The following is a 21,019-nucleotide window of genomic DNA, read 5'->3' as shown; positions in this document are numbered from 1 at the left end:
AGCTAAGTTTGCAATGAATTAAGGATGAACAAAAATAGTTATGGAGCTGAATAAAGAATAACTGATATATAATAAATAATAATAATGAAAAATAATAATTTTACAGTATAAAATATTATTACTATTAAAAAATGCAAAAAAAAAGAAAGAAAAACTAAACAAAAAATTAGAGGCTTTCTAATATAATTAAAAAAATGTAATTTTTAATTGATTAATTACCTTCGAGGAATCTTTAGAAATACTGTAACAAGATGCTGCATTCTTTAAAAACAAACAGTGGACATTTACCATGACATTTACATGGGGACCCATTATTTGTTACGCTATTTTTCGGCCTTTAGGCCACAAACTGAACATTCTACGCCTACTTAATAAATTAATTCATTCATAAAAAAAACCCACAAACTCAAAATTATATAAATGTGCAAATGCAAGATAAAATTTTCTTTGACAAAAAAGATTTCCATATATGGAAACATATATGTTCGTACTTTGAACGATTTTGGGGGTATATTTATTTACTTGATGCATTGACTGTAATTTGTTAATGTTAAGTCATTTGCCATTGTGGTCCAACAATCTGTAGGGTTCTGCGAATGGCACTCGGGAATAGTATCATGATGTCCGGATTGTATCATTATATTGAATCATTCAAATAAGACGCCTCCTCCACTCGCTATTTGACGTCAGGGTAGATCCCGCAACTATTGCATCGAAAGAGAATTGCGGATAGATAAAGAGCCAGAAGAGGACCATCCCTCCATAGGAGCAGTCGATCAGGTATTGCATTTATTTTAAGTTTTCCTCGAAGTCAGCGGTTGATGTGCCTGAACTGATTTAAATGTAGAAGCATAATCTTCTGCAATGCCCACAAGCTTTAATGCATGATGTGGACAATAGCCTACAGACAGTTGCATTAGGTGTCTGTGTAAGATAACGTCGATTTAAAACAGAAAACGCATCCTTTTTTCAGTCAATTCATGTAGTTTCCTTGTCTGTTCATAGAAGATTATTAGTGCAGGTGGCATCAGACTCCAACATGGGCATATGCGCAGTGTCTGAATACACACACACTTATACACATACACGAACAATATGCATCCATTGGCATAGTGCATTGCTTGTTCAATGACTCGAGATGCGGAGCACTTTGAGACATTGGTAAGGGTTTTTGTGAATTGTATGTTTTCAATTTATCTGTGAAACAGCGTTTTTCCTAAGATTATAGTTGATTTTTAGCCTTGTTTTGTTGTAGCCTATGTCTATTCCTTTGCTAAAAGTAACGTACTGATGTTTATATAATAGCATGTAATTATATGATACATGTTCACACATCATGGGATTACTCTAAGTAACTGTAAGATGTTGAAAGCATAAAAGTTATGATATGCATAAATTTGAGAGTTATGGGTTGCCGGATCTGCTCAGTTGTTTGTTATTTTGTCTGGCAATTTCTATGAACAGGGTACGAAATAAAGATTTTTCTTTTTTTTTAAAGGTCTGTGAAAGAGGGTGTGTAATATATATATATATATATATATATATATATATATATATGTATGTATATATATATATATATATGTATATATATATATATATATATATATATATATGTATATGTATATATATATATGTATATGTATATATATATATATATGTATGTATATATATATATATGTATGTATATATATATATATATATGTATATATATATATATATATATATATATACTGTATGTGTGTGTTACACACCTTCTTTCACAGACCTTTAAAAAAAAAAAAAAAAACTCACAACAGCACAAATCTGCAAAAGAGATTCATTAGTTGCACCAGGTGTGCTTGAGCTTGAACACATGAAATATCTGACCTGGCTTGGTTTGTTGAGTGTCAGGTTTGACTGCATGTTAGAAATATGGCTAAGTCAAAAGAATGGTTAAAAAAAAACATAGAGAAGATATCACCGTCCTTCACAAACAAGGAACAGGATACAAAAAGATAGAGAAGGCACTAGATGTTCCTAGAGACACCGTTGGAAGCATAGTTCACACAAGTTCATAGTTAAAGGAGCAGTTGTTACACTTCCTGGACGGGGCAGAAAAAGGAAGCTATCAATGGCTGCAACCAGATTTCTGAGAAGGCATGCAGGTTCAGAAAAACCATTGAGTGACTGCAAAAGACCTGCAGCAAGACTTGGTGGCATTGGCAACAGCCACTGAGCTTTCAGCTTGCACAGTTAAACGCATGCCAGAACTCCTAGACGTACATCACTACTGACCCAAAAGCACAAGAGGCTCCGATTTGCTCAAAATCATATAAATAAGCCACAGAAGTTTTGGGATTCTGTTATGTGGAGCAATGAAACAAAACTGGAACTTTTGGGCTCAGCGGATCAGTGGTATGTCTGAAGGAAGAAGATTGAAGCATATGCTGAAAAGAACACTCTCCCTACAGTTAAACATGGTGGTGCTTGGTGATGCTCTTGCATTAGTGTGTTTTGTGTTACATTTTATGTTATTTAGTGAATTTTTATTGCATTATTTTAGTGTCATCATGTGTGTTACCCTGATAGTGTTTTGTGTATGACCCTGTGCATAGTCTTTATATGAGTATTAGTCATGTTTTATTAACAGCTGCTTACAATGAACTCTGATTCATCATGTTCTCTTGTGCCACCTGTATTCCATCACAATGGTTATCAGTATTCTAAGGTAAAAAGGCAGCTTTTGGTAGTTAAAGTAGGTGTATAAACATTATGGCCTGGTTTCACAAACAGGGCTTAGATTAAGTCAGGATTAGGCCTTAGTTCAAGTAGGACATTTATTAAGTAGCTTTTATAAATGTGCCGTAGAAAAACTGGTGTGCATCTTGAGACAAAACAATGGCACTGACATATTTTAAGACATTTTTGTGCAAGTTGCTTTCAGTTAAAACCGCTCAAACATCCATTTTAGTCTGGGACTAGGTTTAAGCTTTGTCTGTGAAACCGGGGATGTATAACTTAATAAAATATACTGTTATAAACTGTAAAATATACAGACATCCTGTAAAACTGGAAGCATTGTCAACATTTTTTACAGTGAATTTCTGGCTGTTGTTGTAAATTTTACAGTTTATATATAGATGTGTGTGTGTGTGTGTGTGTGTGTGTGTGTGTGTGTGTGTGTGTGTGTGTGTGTGTGTGTGTGTGTGTGTGTGTGTGTGTGTGTGTGTGTGTGTGTGTTTATTTGTTGAATAAAATAAAAAACCTTTTTAAGGGGAAATTATGGGCAGACACAGACACACACACACTCACTCACTCACTCACTCACTCTCACTCTCTCACACTCACTCTCTCTCTTATGGAATGCAGACTCAGATTACCAGTAGTCCTGCAGTGTGATGGTGTACTCTGTTTCATGTAGCCTAATTCAACCTAGCTTGTTAGAAATGTCAATAAGTGTGTGTCAGTAGTGGCTCCTCAGAGGAGCATTAATACTGCTGAATCACATTGATCCATTTAATAATTTAATCGATTTAATAATAGCCATGAAACCAAAAACACTCTTCTAAATATACATCCAGATTTTTTTGAAATCATAGTTTTCTCTGTTCTGTGTTTTGTATTAAACTTATACATTTTCTATTTTTCTTTTTCATTGACTTATTCATTGACCTCTACTTCTGTCTTTTTTTTAGTTCCTGAGTGGAAATCAACTATACAATGCCTTTAGGAGAGGATGAAAATGGATGGAAAAAGAAGACAACTGATATCAAGGAAAATTACGATTTCAAGGAGGTCTTGGGGACGTGAGTGTTTAATAAATTAATTGCTCTATTTACCATGAAAGTGCCCAGAGCTTTGTTTGATTAATGCTTTATGCAATTGCCTTTTGCATTTGGCAGTTGAGTCAGTGTTATCTTTGCATTTTTAATATGCTATTATCGTTTTTATTCATATTTTGAGTTAGTTTTTTGTAGTAGTTTTGTTGATATTTGTATTAGTTTTTTTTTATATATATATAATTATTCAAGTTTAATTAATTTTTATTTCAGTTTTAGTTTTTACTCTTTTCCAGTTAGTAATTTTATTGCTTAACTTAAACTTATTTTCAGTTAGTTGCCAAGGTATGGAACCCCTAAAGGGACATGGATATGGAAAAAAAAATTATATGTCAATGCTTTTGCGTTCTCGCAAATGTTTTGCATTCCCCCCAGAAGTACATAACTTTTGTGAGTGAATACAAAAGAATTTAAATAAATATTTTGCTCTCATCTCATATGTTTTCCCATCAGCATGTGTCTTTAGGGGCTCCGTACCCAGGTCACAATTCTACTTTTGTATATTTAAATTTTTTATTTAATTTTTTATTTAATTAACAAAAGTTTTTTTAATAGTTGTAGTTAAGTTGTAGTTATGTTTTAAGTTGTAGTCATAGTACATGATAATTCTCCAAACATGATTTGATTTAATAGCTTCCCTATTAGATCTACACTGAAAAAAAACAGTGTTTTAATTTTTCTTTGGCAAGGTTTTGCACACATATTTTTAAAGTAAATTTCACATATGGAATTAAGTAAACTCTACTTAACTAAGTTAAGTGAAAGTAACAAAGAAAATAAGTAATTTTAACTTGGCTAGTAAAAGGTTGAGTAATATACACTCACCTAAAGGATTATTAGGAACACCTGTTCAATTTCTCATTAATGCAATTATCTAATCAACCAATCACATGCCAGTTGCTTCAATGCATTTAGGGGTGTGGACCTGGTCAAGACAATCTCCTGAACTCCAAACTGAATGTCAGAATGGGAAAGAAAGGTGATTTAAGCGTGATTTATTTTGAGCGTGGCATGGTTGTTGGTGCCAGACGGGCCGGTCTTTCACAATCTGCTCAGTTACTGGTATTTTCACGCACAACCATTTCTAGGGTTTACAAAGAATGGTGTGAAAAGGGAAAAACATCCAGTATGCGGCAGTCCTGTGGGCGAAAATGCCTTGTTGATTCTAGAGGTCAGAGGAGAATGGGCCGACTGATTCAAGCTGATAGAAGAGCAACTTTGACTGAAATACCTCGTTACAACCGAGGTATGCAGCAAAGCATTTGTGAAGCCACAACACGCACAACCTTGAGGCGGATGGGCTACAACAGCAGAAGACCCCACCGGGTACCACTCATCTCCACTACAAATAGGAAAAAGAGGCTACAATTTGCACAAGCTCACCAAAATTGGACAGTTGAAGACTGGAAAAATGTTGCCTGGTCTGATGAGTCTCGATTTCTGTTGAGACATTCAGATGGTAGAGTCAGAATTTGGCGTAAACAGAATGAGAACATGGATCCATCATGCCTTGTTACCACTGTGCAGGCTGGTGGTGGTGGTGTAATGGTGTGGGGGATGTTTTCTTGGCACACTTTAGGCCGATTAGTGCCAATTGGGCATGGTTTAAATGCCACGGCCTACCTGAGCATTGTTTCTGATCATGTCCATCCCTTTATGACCACCATGGACCCATCCTCTGATGGCTACTTCCAGCAGGATAATGCACCATGTCACAAAGCTCGAATCATTTCAGATTGGTTTCTTGAACATGACAATGAGTTCACTGTACTAAAATGGCCCCCACAGTCACCAGATCTCAACCCAATAGAGCATCTTTGGGATGTGGTGGAACGGGAGCTTCGTGCCCTGGATGTGCATCCCACAAATCTCCATCAACTGCAAGATGCTATCCTATCAATATGGGCCAACATTTCTAAAGAATGCTTTCAGCACCTTGTTGAATCAATGCCACGTAGAATTAAGGCAGTTATGAAGGCGAAAGGGGGTCAAACACAGTATTAGTATGGTGTTCCTAATAATCCTTTAGATGAGTGTATATTTAGTTGAAGTTTCCTTTGCAATACATTTCACTCAAACAATATATCATTGAATTAAACCACACTTTTAAAGTATATGCTTTACTTAGAAATATCGCATAGATATTGTGTGAGACACCATATCTACAGATTAGAGATTGCGCTTCATGTGAACGCAGAGACCTCAATACTTGGTAGACAATACACAGTGACTGTAACATTTGATGGATCGTTTTGGTGTTTGAATGTGTCATTTTGAGTAGAAAATGAACTCCAAATGTCACAAAAGCAATGATAAAACAGTGTAAATACAGCTGGAAAACAGTGAAAAATCAACCTAATTAATTATTCAAGGCCCAGTGCATGATGGGAACACCTGTATCAGAAAAGTTGAGTAATTTGACTTAATTTTATAATGTTGATATTTATGCTTTCATTTCTACACGCTTGAATTGAGTACTAATATAGAATTTACTTTTTTGCCTGAACTGGCATTGTTTTTTTTTTGCAGCATTTACTTCACCACAAAATAATGTTTATCCGTTAAAGGACATCATGAGTACAGGAAAATCACATCTTTAGTGTTTTAGCACTATATGGGAATCATTCATCCATCAGACTGTTGAATCGCACCTGCAACTATGGTATCAACAAGTATTCCATCTAATCTTCTTCTGTAGCTCTTCCTCTGTAGATCTCCTTCATTTGTTTTAGTCTGTTAAGAATAGCAATATGTCATGTTGGCATTATGAAAACAATATTCAGAATATATTGGCACTGAGTGTCATCAGAAACCATTTTCTGTTGGAGCAGTTGCCTCTTTTTCTCACTTTGCCGGGTGTGATTAATGACACCTCAGTGTGGCACTCAGCAGGGCTTTCATTTGCCGTCAATAATGGGGATTTGTTAAATTTATATTATTCCTGCTTGTTTTCCTGCAAAAGCAACTACAAAAATTTCAGTTTGTTTTGAAGTCATGTTGTGAGAGACCTTAAAACGCTTCTATTATTCATCTGAAGCCAGTTGTAGTAGAGCGTTCGTCGACCCTAAGTGCTCTAGCCCTTTTGTGTCACAGTTATATTTATACCTCAGAGTGCGTGGGTGTAGTGTGTACATTTACTGTCACGTTCGGTCCATCTTGGGTGACGTGGCTGAGGACGAGAGCCAGAGAGAGGGATAAACAGATGGACAGACTGATCTGCCATGCCGCATCTTAGTGACATTCACGAAGCATGTGAGATACAGGACGGCGAATACTGGGTGCAAGCGCATCGCCAACCTCCAAGGGGCTGCTGAGGGGAAAGTCACTAGTGTAGAGCTGTGATGAATTCCCAGACACATACACAAGCATATAATATTCATCAGGGGGTTGTTATGAGTGTCTCTCCCCTCCTGCGGCCAGAATGACTGCTATTTCAGATGGCATAACATAATCATTTGGGCATGCTTACTTCAGCTTGAGTTCACATGGCCAGCCTCATGTTAAATCCCCTTCTTTGGAGCTGTGCATGCTACACAATCACCAGAGATAAATTCTTAGCATCACTGTGTGGAGCAATTGTTAAGCTTGACCTATGTTGCACCAATACCTCAGTCCTTAAAGTCAACATGAAATTCATATTTGTTATGGAATATTGCAGTATTCATTATAAATTATTTATCCGTGCACACCATTATTTAGTTCTTTTGGTAAATTCATGTGCCCTCGTAATCTTTAATGAAAATGACTTCCCCTCCCTCTTGTGGCAACATCTCTTCTTTTTTCTGATGATAGGTTTACTGGCGCGAGGGCGGGACCAACTGTCAATCACATAGTTGTGCCGGAAGCCGAATGAGCCCCCTACTGAGCCCCTAAAGGGACATGGTGATGGGAAAAAAATATTTTGAATGCGCTTTTGAACGCACTCTCGCTTTTCACTTTCACTTTCCAATTTGCGATCACGTGTACTTTGTCTATAGGGAGCGGTGGTACTGACCCCTCATTTTACAAGATAAGATATTTGTCAGGATCTGTTGCGCACCAAATCCTTCAACATCATCCTGTCAGTCAGTTCTCCTTACTATCCTCATGTGATAAGTGAAATCTGATGTACTGTAATGTAACTGACTACCGCAGCAAGCCTAACCGTGTCCCTTTGGAGGCTCCGTAGAATGCATTATTCATTTTCCATGCCTTTCCGAATTCGGATCACTCACATGTGATCACAGCAATAGCAAAACACAACCATCCAATCAATTCCTGATGGACAAAACCAAGTCCAGCTTTACATTTTTTCTTGTTTGAGAAGCCGTTTCACTCGGATATACGATAGGGAGGATAAGACTATTGCATCTTTTGTTTCATGCCGACTTTAATACCTTTGTGTTCGACTATCAGCATGTAGTATGAACCACTTTGTACATTATTCTGGCAAAGAAATACCTACTTCAACAGAAAGAGACCATCTTCATGACTTATAAAGTGGCCAACCGCAGTTATTTTCATTTGTTTGTGATTGGTTAAATCTGAAAATAAGTGTCCCTTGTGGCAAATTGCAATGCACCTTCAGTTGACGGATCCCACTTTTCTATTTATAGAACAGGTTTTCCAGCCACTTTGGTGAATTTCCCTTTTGAACTTTTTTACTTTATTCATTTACAAATTTCATTCATTGACTGCTATGAAACATTATACTCTACCGTTCAAAAAAAAATTTCTTGAAAGAAATCAATACTTTTAATCAGCAAGGACACATTAAAAGTAACAGTAAAGACATTAAAATATTTCTTTTACATATAAATGGTGCTCTATTCAAAGAATCCTGAAAAAATGTATTACAATTTCCACAAAAAATATTAAGCAGCACATCTGTTTTCAACATAATAAATAATAATAATAAAATAAATGTTTCTTGAGCTCCATATTAGAATGATTTCTGAAGGATCATGTGACACTGAAGACTGGAGTAATGAGGCTCAAAATTCATTGAATATTGAATTCAATTCAGTAAAATATTAAAATTGAAAACATTTATTTAAAACTGAAATAATATTTCACCAAATTACTGTTTCCACTGTATTTTTGATCAAATAAATGCAGGCCTTGATGAGCATAAGTGACTTCTTTCAAAAAACCTTTAAAAATAATACTGACTCTAAACTTTCAGACGGTTTAGCGTATATTCTGGCCTACTAATTCAAGTCTAACCATGATTTTATGCAAAACTTGCATTGTGTATACATGTGGTTATAAAATAGCTCATACAAAGTCATTTTTAATGTATTTCTGATGAAATAAAGTAGGAAACAAGTGACTGCTCCTGAAGTCAAGCCTTGAGGTGACACTCAGTTTTGACACTTCCAGTGCTGACAGCCTTAAGCAATGTGACATTGGTCGCTTCTAGTGTAGACACAGTGTTACATAAATAAGTGCATTGCATTTAATGTGACAATTTACAGTAGAATGATTTTACACAAATTCTTTTAATAAATTTAAGCCGTCGTATGTATCTTGCAAACATGAATTGTTTCTCACCAAACTGATAAAAAACCTGTGTGCTCCCCGACTTCTGGAACTTCATATATTTACACATTTGGCAGACAATTTTATCCAAGCCAGCCAATCAGTCTTGCTTGTCACATCCATCAGACGGTCAGTGAACCTGTCTGCGGACAAGCCGCTTGATTCTATGACTACATGTATTATATTCTTGCATTGGACTGGAGCAGTGCAGTTAGTGTACAAATGGAACTGCGTTTACATGCACGGTCTTAAACCGATTATGCTTAATAAGCCGACAACACGTGTGGTTATCTAAACGCATTGTAACCATTTTCCTTTATCAGTGTAAGATCATAAACAGCTTAAGAATAAACCAAGCGACAGAGCTAGATTTTTGCCTATTACCCCGGCATGTAAACACCTTAACCTGGGTTCTGTCGGCTTATTGAACTGCGCATGTGTGATGTGTCAGGAAAGCGTCCTTTTACAGCAGATTTAAAGGCCCACTGAAATGTACCTTTTTTTAGCTTTTAGTATGAATATGTTAGCTTTTGGTAATGAATAAGCTGGTGTGTTCCAAAACAATGACAAAATTCGCATTTAGGAGATATAAGCATTCAAAACTTACAGTCTCTCACTTCCACTAAAATGTATCACGGATTTTTATGACATCACCGCGAATTCGGTCCAATCAAATGCTCTGTGGAATCTAAAGCGTCCCGCTCCCTATGCTACAAATACCACCTGGCCAAAGCGACCGTTGACACGTCACGGAGCAATATGGGTTGGAGATGTGTGTTCGGCTGCTCAAACGTTCAAGTTTTATTTCGTTTTCCAATTGTACTTTGGTTAAGAATGAAATGTCGCTTCCATGGTGCCGTCAAGTACGACTTGCAGTCTGTGAGGTAAACTAAACGCTATTGGCTATTTGAAAAGGGGGAGGAGCCATTCAATATGTCCCACCTTAGCTTCCTGTTTCAGTGGAAATTACGTCAACACATCATACAATGCTGCACGTTCTAAGCAGGGGGCCAATGTTTCGGAAAACATTGAAGCTTCCCCGGGCTCCGCCATTGATTAGCAGACCCCCACCTGCTGTTAGCATTCCATTGACTGCCATTCATTTTGGCGTCACTTTGACAGCGAATAACTTTACATCTGAGGCATTTAAAGACTCCATTTGTCCATTATTTATTTCTAAAGAAACACGAAAATGTATAAAAGGCTCCATTACATGTAAGCTTAGCGTTAAGTTCTGCCAGGAAGACTCAATCAGCGCGTCATGAATTAACTCACTTCTAACCAATCATGTGTTAACACTCTCAGTATAAAAGAATGGTACTTACATCCGTCTGAGTTCGCAGATACTGACGGCGCCAATTACCTCCATCCTCCCCAACCACCTCCAAGATGGTCCTTTCCCTCCATCCTCCCCACCACCACCAGGATGGTCCCTTCCTTTACCTCCAGGGGGTCGGCTGCGCCCCTGCCTTCATCTTCAGGCGGGATTTGCAGATTCCGTTACCCTCGCATTGCTTGCTAAGGACGGGGCCTACGCCAAAGACTATGCTTGCTGAGCTATTAATAAATTTACTCTTGTTATATCATTTTATCTCCCGAGTCTTTCTGGTAGAACTTGTATCTTACGTTATGGCCCCATAGAAGCTGTTTTTGTAAAAAATAGGCTAACGATTGCGTCATAACCACGCGACTGTCTGTCGCACAGTAGAGAGATTACCGTATGGACAGGAGGAGAAGCTCGCGGGCAGTCGGGGGGACGTGGAGGCAAAATGACAAAATAATTAATCAGAATACTTAGCAAAAGTTTCTCCTGCTCCTAGCTCATGGACAGCTCCTACTCACACTCTCCGTCTCTGCAAGTTTCGGAAGAGAATGATTCAGATTTCTCTCGGCACAGCCACTAGAAGACAGACGGGTTGCTCACGTCACATCTACGTCGTCTGCGCAGTACGCTCAGCCATCAGGAAGTGAGTGCTTCTAATTGACTTCACTTTTCTCCGTTGAATCCAATGGGGTCGCTGTGTCCATTTCTTTTACTGTCTATGGTTCTAAGGCACTTCAGTGGGCCTTTTAGCGCATCCAGCCACAGCGAGTGTTTCGCGCTGCGGGAGGAGAAATATACCGAAAACTCAGATAGACTTTAATATAAAACTAATATTAAAAATGTGATCTCATCTCGGACAGACAAGTGGTACAGTTGTAGAAACTTCAAATATGAGAGGAGAATGAGTCGTATTTTGAAAAACGTATTCTTACATTTTGAAGTCACCACTGGTGAATAACCTGTTTTTTAATACAGTCTTGTAAACACGGTGTACTTGCATTGCCAGGTTATTGATTTGTATGTAAACCGTTAAATTGGGCTATTTCAATAAACTTCAATAAACTAGTTACCTGCGTATTGGTGTGCATGTAAACGTGCTCAATGTCAATGAGCAATTTTAGTTTTGTGCTGAGAGCCACAGGCCATGATGTTTCCTTCTGTCGGCAAACAACAAATTCTACAGAGAGCTGAATGAACTAAAGCGGACTGTGTAGTAGGCAAAATTGCTGCAGCTGGGACCTGTCTGCCCCATCAGCAGAAATAAACAGAGAGAGAGAGTGATATATCATGGGAAAGTCCAAAACCTTGAGACCTTTCTTGATGTATGGTGTACCAATAGAAGAAGCTGTATTTGTAAATGTTGTGGGAAATGTTACCGGGCTAATCTTAAGAAAGGTTGCTCAAAAGGTTTCTGTCATTCTGTACTCTTAGACCACACACTGTACGGTCATTAATCAAAAGGTGTTCTTTTGTCTGTTCTGCACTATTAATCTTGCATTAATGCAAGTATAGACACAAAATGGAACGGTTTCTCTGCATAAGCAAACCTGTAACCCAGCTTTAATTTCAAAGCGTGATGCGGTTATGACTAGTTTCCCAGTAAGGCGTTGTTCAGAGGATTTAACTGTAAATGTTGACGGAAAGCCTCTTTTCTAAAGTAGATTATGGAATTGGTTTATCCGTGAATTCTTTGAGTGGAGTCAATTGATTTATTCTGGGGAAATTGTATCTGCTTTGGTTTATCTAGCTGCGACCATGGATTAAATAGAGGATGGTTAAAAACATGGTGAACATTTACAAATCGACACAAATGTAAATGTTACATTTACTGAGAGCCATAAAAAGAGATACGAGTTGTGTTTACAGTTATATCCAGTCTGTTGTTTTCCATATTGTAATTTATACAGTTTATACAAATGTACATGACTGTTAACAACATAATGAAGAACGGTGGTACTTTGGAGACTTTGTTATGACATGATATGAATAAGTGCTTAAGACATTGCGCTAACTAATATATGAAAATAACAGTTTGTTTATATTATATCTGTAAGAAGAAGGTATGTTTTTTGTTAGACAAGAGGTTAGTATTTCAGGTTTGTAAGAGTGTTTCTGTGTTTTTTCAGTGTTTAGTTGAAAATATGGATATTTAGGAAACAAAATGTGAGCACGGTTTATCTTTGTGCTCTTTCAAAGCTTACAGAATTCAAACATTTGACTTTGCTGTTTTGTTCTCAGCCGCTCACAGTGCTCATCTTATTTACAAAGTGGGCATATGAGGTCAAAGGGGACTGGTTGCTATAGTGACAGGATGAGATATTTTATTTTTAGATGAAAGTTTATGTCACAGAAGGAGGATGAATGAAATTTCTAAGCTGTTTTTGTCTGGAAGGTCCCTTTGTTGATGCCCAACCTTCCTAAACAAAATGAGGCCGATGTTTTGAAAGGAGAATTTGTATTGACTACGCTTAGTTTATGAGGAAGCCAGTTTTATTTAGCAAGTCTCGTCAGGTTGGTATGATGTCAGATTTTGTTTTTCAGTCAGAAGTTATAGCCAAATCTATACGGCTTTCTAAGGGAATCTAAAATGACAAAAAAGCTCCCCAAACAACCAAGCCAACTCATGCTGCATTTTTGTTTAATTATTAATAACAGCTTGTTGTAGCAAGTTTTTCTTTTTTGTTATAAATTATCAATATTTGCTGAAGAAAAAAAAAACGAATTTAAGATAGGGTATTCAATAAATTTACTTTAATTAAATTGAGAATTTATTGTGGAAGACCAAAGACACAAAATTGAGTTGTTTCTGGGGTTTGAATAATAATGAGAGACATTAAATCCGTGTTCTGACACTAACTTTTTGAATGATTGTATTATTGCTTTACAGATTATTTCCCAGGGGTGCGTTTCCCAAAAGCATCGTTAGCCAACTATGGTCGCAAGTCATTATCAGTATAGTTCAATGAGTCAGTGTTTCCCGAAACCATAGTTCCAAGGAACATATGTAGACAATTTTTTCCCCAATGTCTTGGGATGGGTATTTTAGATCCTGGACGAGCCCCCATAAAGTTTACGAACCAGAGATGGACTAGGGGTGCAGGGCTATAACAAAATGTATATTGGAAACCACGGAAAATTTTATGTAATACACATGATGCAAAGTGACTGGGCCCACACATTCAGACAAATTTCATTCTCAAAATGCCCTTGCATTGTTGTTCTTCATTTTATAAATGTTTCATATATTTTGAAAGTTTTAAATAAATATTAGGTAAAATGTATCCTTGTGGCTAATCTAATAATTGCCAGTAAAAGTCCCTCAGCATTGTTGTGCCACATTTAAACATTTGATCTAATGTAAACACTGCAGTGTAATGTAAATATGAATTGTGAATTATGAATATTCATGTATTATGAATATGAATGTTTGTCATTTGCCTTTCAGTGTCGATGTTTTCTCTAAAGAAACACTTTACACCGTGGGCATCTATTTTAGCTGCTGTTGGGAAATTATTGGCCTCATAACATATGTAAGGCATTCCATCAGCTACATGTCTCTGCGAAACAATTTTCTTATTTACAGACCCAAACACCCACACAGGCTGTCTTGTATCATTTCCTAATCTCCATTCTCTCTCCCATCTTCCTCCTCCTTTACCCACAGGAAGCCATGGGAGGCCTTAATTACACCATGTCTCACGGCAACAGCACAGCTCTCACTCTCTTCATTTCCTCTCGCTTTCTTTTCTTCTTTCTTTCTTCCCGACCTCCTTTTGGTCCCCCCCTACACACACACACTCCCCTCACTCCACTTAAGGCACTTTGATAACTCTGTGATACGAGTCCAGTAGAAAGTTTGTTGACAGCTGCAGCGCTGTATGAGATGCTCTCTCTCAATAAACAACCCTGCTGTGACCATGACTCACTATAGTGTGGCTTCCAGGTCATTAGAGTCCTCCATTTTATTTGTATTATCTCAACAACAACATATCATAAGGTCCTTTTAATTAAAATCATCCTCTTACAGGGTTATGCAATGAAACAGGCACGCATTTAAAAATAGTTTTAAAATACTGACAATTGCACACGATGCATAATGACTGGGCCCACACATTCAGACAAATTTTACTGTCATTCTCAAAATGCATGTTATTTTATTTATTTTTTGAATATATTTCACACATATTTTGAGAGTTTTAAATGAATATTTGCAAATATTTTGATCATTTTGGCTAATCTAATATTGCTTTCAAGTCTCTCAGCACCCTTGTACCATTTTTAAACATTTTATGTAATGCAAACAGTGTATTTGTAATGTAAACATGAATGTGTTTTTACATGTGATTCCCAGGGCATCATTATGCGGTTGCTAGCATGTTCTAGGTGGTTTTCTATGGTGTTCTGTTTAGTTTTAGTTCATTCTTATACTATTAAAGAGGACCCATATGCTTTTTTTAAATTACCAGCTTTCTTTAGTGTGTAATGTTACTGTTTGAGCATTAAAAAAGGTCTGCAAAGTTACAAAGTGCACTCCAAAGGGTTATTCTATATATCAGTAAACACTGTTTCAACTCCATGAAACACCTCGACTGACCGTAGCCTTCAGTTTTCTTCCGGGAACAAACATGTCGCAGTATTCCTCATTTAAATAAATCCCGCTCAAGGCATACCCCCCAAAAAAAGGCCTGGTTGAGTTAGTAGTGTGTTGAAACTTGCAGTTATGGTAAAGAGTGTGACATTTCCGTAACATGAAGTGGTTGACCAATCATAAAACACTAGTCCAGCCAACCAATCAGAGCGCATTGTGCTTTTCAGAAGGAGGAACCGGGAGACAGGAACTAAACAGAGTGTTACTGACAGCCTGGGAAGAGAGGTGCTGCAACAATGTAAAATATGTGAAAAATAATGCATTTTTTGAACAATCAAACATGAAAACTTATTCTAGTTTACCCCAAAAGACTTTGAAAAAGCCTCTTTAAGATCATGGTGCTGTAAAACTTCCTTGTACTTATTTGTATTCATATTTAGGAGATTGTAATTTTGAATAGTTTGATACAAAATATATTATAATTTAACAGCTATATATGAAATGTAGCCTTGGGAGTGAGGAAGTGGAAGTTTCCTCTACTGTCATTTATTCTCTGACTTGTTTATTTCTCTTTTCCTTAGTGGCAAATTGTGTTTAATTGCTCCCTCTGTGATTTAGAAGGCAGTTTAGGGAGTGTGTGTTTGGGGCAGCTAGATTATACATGACAGTGCTTGTTTTAACACACAGGCTTTGTGTTTAAGGAAGAGTATGAGAATGAATGTGTTTGTCTGCATATAAGGCTAAAAACCTGAAAGGATGCTTGAATGAGACAAAAACATACACAGATGCCTAAACACATGGAAATATTACTTGGATGATTAAACAGCTTGTGCTGTTTGTCTTTTTCTGGCACAACCTGTGTCCCTCTGGAGAGTGCAGACTTACAGCACACTGTTTCATCTTCCCCTACCTGACAAGTATGACCTGATAAAATATCAGCTGTTCACAATATTTCTGTTGCACAAACAACACACAAAGAAAGGAATACCACGGGAAAAAGGTGTTAACACTAGTGTTTAAGTCCCTTTTTTGTTGTGTTGAACAACAGCCAGGGTTGAGTTACCGCTGAAGGGTAAAAATTACCTTTTTTTTCCTGCTTTTTCCATCAATGATTTAGAAAAACATATGTGCATTAACTTTTAGAGCTGTTCGGAGTTACACTAGGCCTACTGTTCAGGGTCAGTCCATTTTTTCCTACATATTTTTAGAGAAATTCTTTTTTTTAGTGAGCAAGGTTGCATTCAATTGATCAAAAGTGACAGTTAAGATTTATAATGTTACAAAAAATGTCTTTTTAAATACGTTTCATCAAAGGTTGGTTTCCACAAATTATTTTCATCACTGATAAATATAAGAAATGTTACTTGAGCACCAAATCAGCATATAAGAATGATGATGCTTAAAATTCAGCTTTGCCATCATAGGAAAGGTGAAGAATTTTAAAATAATCTTAAAAATATATTAAAATAGGAAACAATTTCATTTATTTCTCAGTTTTTATTCCTAACTTTACAAAAATGTGCAGTTCTGGCAAACCCCAGATTTATATCATATATTGGTGGCAAACTTAGAACATATAATAATTGCCGCATTTACCATTTAAAATAAATATTTACAATTCTTAAAAATGTATATGTATAATTAATATAATTGATATACATGATACAATTACGATTAATAAAAGAATATTTTTTTTTAATTCTTGAATTTGATTATTATTGACTGATGTTGATCATCTTGAAATGGCCAAATATTGTCCAATTAGTCAGCCTGAACTGCGTTTATCAAAAGCATTGGCAGCCTAAGTCATCATAGAGACCATTGGTGCATTTACTTTTGAGAAATGCAGCCCTGGCTGATATATTGGGTTATCTCTACTCTCTGTACTCTCAAGTCAATGTATAAAAAACGTAAGGTCCAATGGGGAAAGTTAAATGTCCAACAGCACTAACTCCATCTTTGCTTTTCTCCAGGGGAGCGTTCTCTGAGGTGTTCCTGGCTGAGGAGAAGAAGACCCAGCGACTCGTGGCCATTAAATGCATCCCTAAGAAAGCATTGGAGGGAAAGGAGAACAGCATTGAGAATGAGATTGCTGTGTTACACAGGTCAGAACCGACTCTCTCATGAACTACTGCATTGAAAAACAGTCTAAATTGGTTTGTTTGGCAGGATGGGCAACTGGCATGCCAAACATCTAAACCAGCTGAAGACCAGATCATTTTTTCATAAGGGATGGCCGGGCATTGGCACAAATTTCATGATTCGATCCGATTCGCAAAAAAAAAAATCTCTCAAATAATGCTGTAAACTATACAGAGAAACCCAGCTGGTACATCACTATAATATTAAAGGTTACAATTAACTGATTTGTAGGCTACTTACATTTAAAATACACACAATAATAACGTTATAATAATACATTTTCATTGACAATCATGTTTCTAGTCGTTTTTTTAATATAAATATTTAAATGTTTGTATATTTTCAATTCAAAATGGCGAAATTACATTAAAAAAGTTGAGTAGTTTGCATCACTGTATGGGTCGTTAAACATTTCCATCGTAAAGAGTTGCCAAATATTAAATGTTTAGCTACTTATATCTTACCACGCACACACTCATTCACTGTAAAAAACGAAAAGTGTTGCGTTGAAATTCACACTCATCTTCAGTTAACATTAAGCCCCGCCTTTTTTGATCTGATTGGCCTTCACTTGCCCCTTATGTCTCCACTGAAGAGATGTATGTCTATCCCTCAAAACCTCGCTTTCGTTCCCATTAAAAATCAAAGATGGCGCTGCAGTGAATAATGTCTATAGCCATGACAGATGCTGCCGAGATCTTGACTCTTTAGTGTTAAGAATAAGTGGCAGTCAAGATGCTGAAAGGTCTCTTCCTTTTCCTCTTAAGAGCCATATTGCTCTTTGAGAGAAGAAAAGCTCTTGTAAATGCTATACGTCCAATCAAAATGTGCTATAGTTTGAGAAATCGTAGAAGTGTGCAGTGGAAATGTCAAGAGTACTGGAGATAGTCCTATTTTTAGTGTCTCTGTTGCCAGGGCAACAGCACACACAGAGGCTGAGATGGTATGGAGGTTCCCCGCAGCAGTATTGTGAAGGAGAGGGACCAAAGAAAAAAAAAAGAGAGAGAGAGAGAGAGAGAATTCCACCATTGATGTGAGAAACTGTAATCAAATGGAAAGCAGGAAACCAAAAGAGTGGAAGTCAAATGGAGATGGAGCAGAATATTATAAATGTCTGATTACACTATTGCCGGTGTAGCTTCATCAAAGACACTGAGAAAATTATATAAAAATAGGGGAGACGGAAGGAAAGCCATCATGATAGAGCATAAAAAGATATTTAGAGCATTAAACAATGTTTGGATCTTCAGCCGTTTTACTGTCTGTCAGGCGAATATGATAAATCTAAATGCCAATTTTCTGTTCTAATTAGACTTGTCAAAAAGAACTGACTTTGGTACCAATTCGGTACAGAAATTTTATAATTGTGACGCTTTGAGCGGAATCGTAAACACCTCTGATTGGCCATTGTGTTCACGCGTTCATCAGATATGTCTGTGATTGGCCACAATGATCCACTCACGGGAGCATTTGAGAGCACACGGAATTGTTTGAAAGTGTTTTTAAAAAATGGGAGCGGGAGCGTTTGAAACATAGACAGTAAAATAAATGGACACAGCGACCCCATAGAAGTCAATTAGAAGCACTCACTTCCTGATGGCTGAGCGTACTGCGCAGACTCAAACTGAGCTTGACGACGTAGATGTGACGTGAGCAACCCGTCTGTCTTCTAGTAGCTGTGCCAAGAGAAATCTGAATCATTCTCTTCCGAAACTTGCAGAGACGGAGAGTGTGAGTAGGAGGTGTCCATGAGCTAGGAGCAGGAGCAACTTTTGCTAAGTATTCTGATTAATTATTTTGTCATTTTGCCTCCACGTCCCCCCAATTGCCCGCGAGCTTCTCCTCCTGTCCATACGGTAATCTCTCTACTGTGCGACAGAGAGTCGCGTGGTTATGACGCAATCGTTAGCCTATTTTTACACGGGGCCATAACGTAAGATACAAGGTAATGGAGCCTTTTATACATTTTCGTGTTTCTTTAGAAATAAATAATGGACAAATGGAGTCTTTAACCCATTTGTGCCTAAATTTTTCTGAATGGTTACATATAATTGTGTTAATAGTGTCCTATGTGAACATGTTCTGCATTTATTTTCCACAGGTTTTTCTTTCTTCAAAATCATATTTGAATGTGCGGCAACTATAGTTGCCGGTGGGCAAATATGTTGTATGCACCCCCTCAATGTAAAATATGAATAGGAGGAGAACATTTGGCATTTATCTCAAAATAACTGCTTTAAACAGATCAATCTTTATTCATAAACAAATTTATTATGTATAAAAGTCGAAGAACATTTGATACAAACCCCCAAAAATGCATCTAGCTTGAATATGAAAACACAACAAACAACAAATCCATTTTTTTAACCCCTGTGTGCTGTTCAGGGTCTTTTTGATCCACATTTTTAACTTTCATTCATGGGGATAACATGGATAATTTGACATGGTTTAGTGTAAGATTTTTGCCCAGCTTTTGGAAAATGCTGTTTTAAAAGTAACAAATTATCACTGTAACCAGTAGATGGCTGCAGAACTATTTGACTAACTGAAATTCACAAGTTTTTCCAGTTGTATTCATATCTACATATTATGAAATCACAATTATAATAATAAAAGTTACTTTTTGTCAAAATTTAGGCACTTTTTGTACAAAGAAAATTTTTCAGTAATGTTATTATGATTAGAAATAGAATCAAATGAATTTTATCAATGGACAAAATTCATCCTCAAAATCAGACACAACACAGAACACACATAGACAGAAATGAATTGGCACATTTTAAATTTGTAGAATTATATGAAAACCAGATGTTTGAAATAAATGATCAACTCTAAAAACTCCATCTTTTCTCTTTGTAACATCCTGATCAGGTTTGACTCTAATCATAATGTAACATTATTGAAAAACAGATTTTTTTCAGTACAAAAACTGCTAAACGTTGACAAAACTTTTAGCCATGGTCTCTCAGACCCCAAACATCCTGACTAAACCGCAAAGGAACAGCGCGTTAACAAGGGTTAAAGTTGTGGAACATAGTGCAGAACAAAGTGCAGCCATAACAGGGCATTGTGTATCAAAAAGTCCAATAAAAAAAAAAAAAATAGAATAAAGAAAAAAATATATCTACGTATATAACAAAAAAAAAGGCAAATAACAAAAATACCAGTACATACAGACAATTTTTGAACAGTAGAGATGTTATTTAAAGGGTTAAGTTATGTTTATGCCCTAAACAAGCCCAATAACCTTGATTTATTAACCTATTAACACAGTATACCCCATTTTCCCATGATATATGTACTTACAAGGCATTTTCCCACCAGCAACTATAGTTGCCGCTTGGACTTTTGACTAAGTATTAGAGCTGGGCGATTTTTTTTTTTCCCTAAAAAACTCGATTTATGATTCGATTCGATTCGATCCCCCCCCCCGATTCACTGAATATGAATCAATTTGACCTACCAACTCGATTTATAAATCAAATCGATTTTTTTCACAGCCCTACTAAGTATACAAAAAACTATAGATCTCTTGTAAGATTTGTTTTGTTTGGATGATTCTAGAGACCTTCATGATTATGTAGATATATATATGTCAACAAAAAATACTTATTAGTAACATGAAAA

The 21,019-nt window shown here is 36.7% G+C and overlaps 1 protein-coding gene across 1 annotated transcript in view; it reads left to right on the top strand.

Annotated features, from left to right (window-relative positions):
• Positions 1-593: 593 nt before the first annotated feature.
• camk1a (calcium/calmodulin-dependent protein kinase Ia) overlaps positions 594-21,019 on the top strand; it is a 29,542-nt gene continuing 9,116 nt past the window's right edge. The window contains exons 1-3 of the mRNA XM_084426187.1: positions 594-780; positions 3,675-3,785; positions 17,224-17,355. Of these exons, the coding sequence (XP_084282313.1) occupies positions 3,700-3,785; positions 17,224-17,355 (218 nt within the window). The 5' untranslated portion in view covers positions 594-780; positions 3,675-3,699. The remainder of the gene's footprint in view (positions 781-3,674; positions 3,786-17,223; positions 17,356-21,019) is intronic.

Source organism: Rutilus rutilus (genome assembly GCF_951802725.1).
Source record: "Rutilus rutilus genome assembly, chromosome: 12".
Lineage (NCBI taxonomy): Eukaryota > Metazoa > Chordata > Actinopteri > Cypriniformes > Leuciscidae > Rutilus > Rutilus rutilus.
The sequence above is the reverse complement of the archived record's forward strand: the minus strand, read 5'-3'. Positions and strand labels throughout refer to the sequence as shown.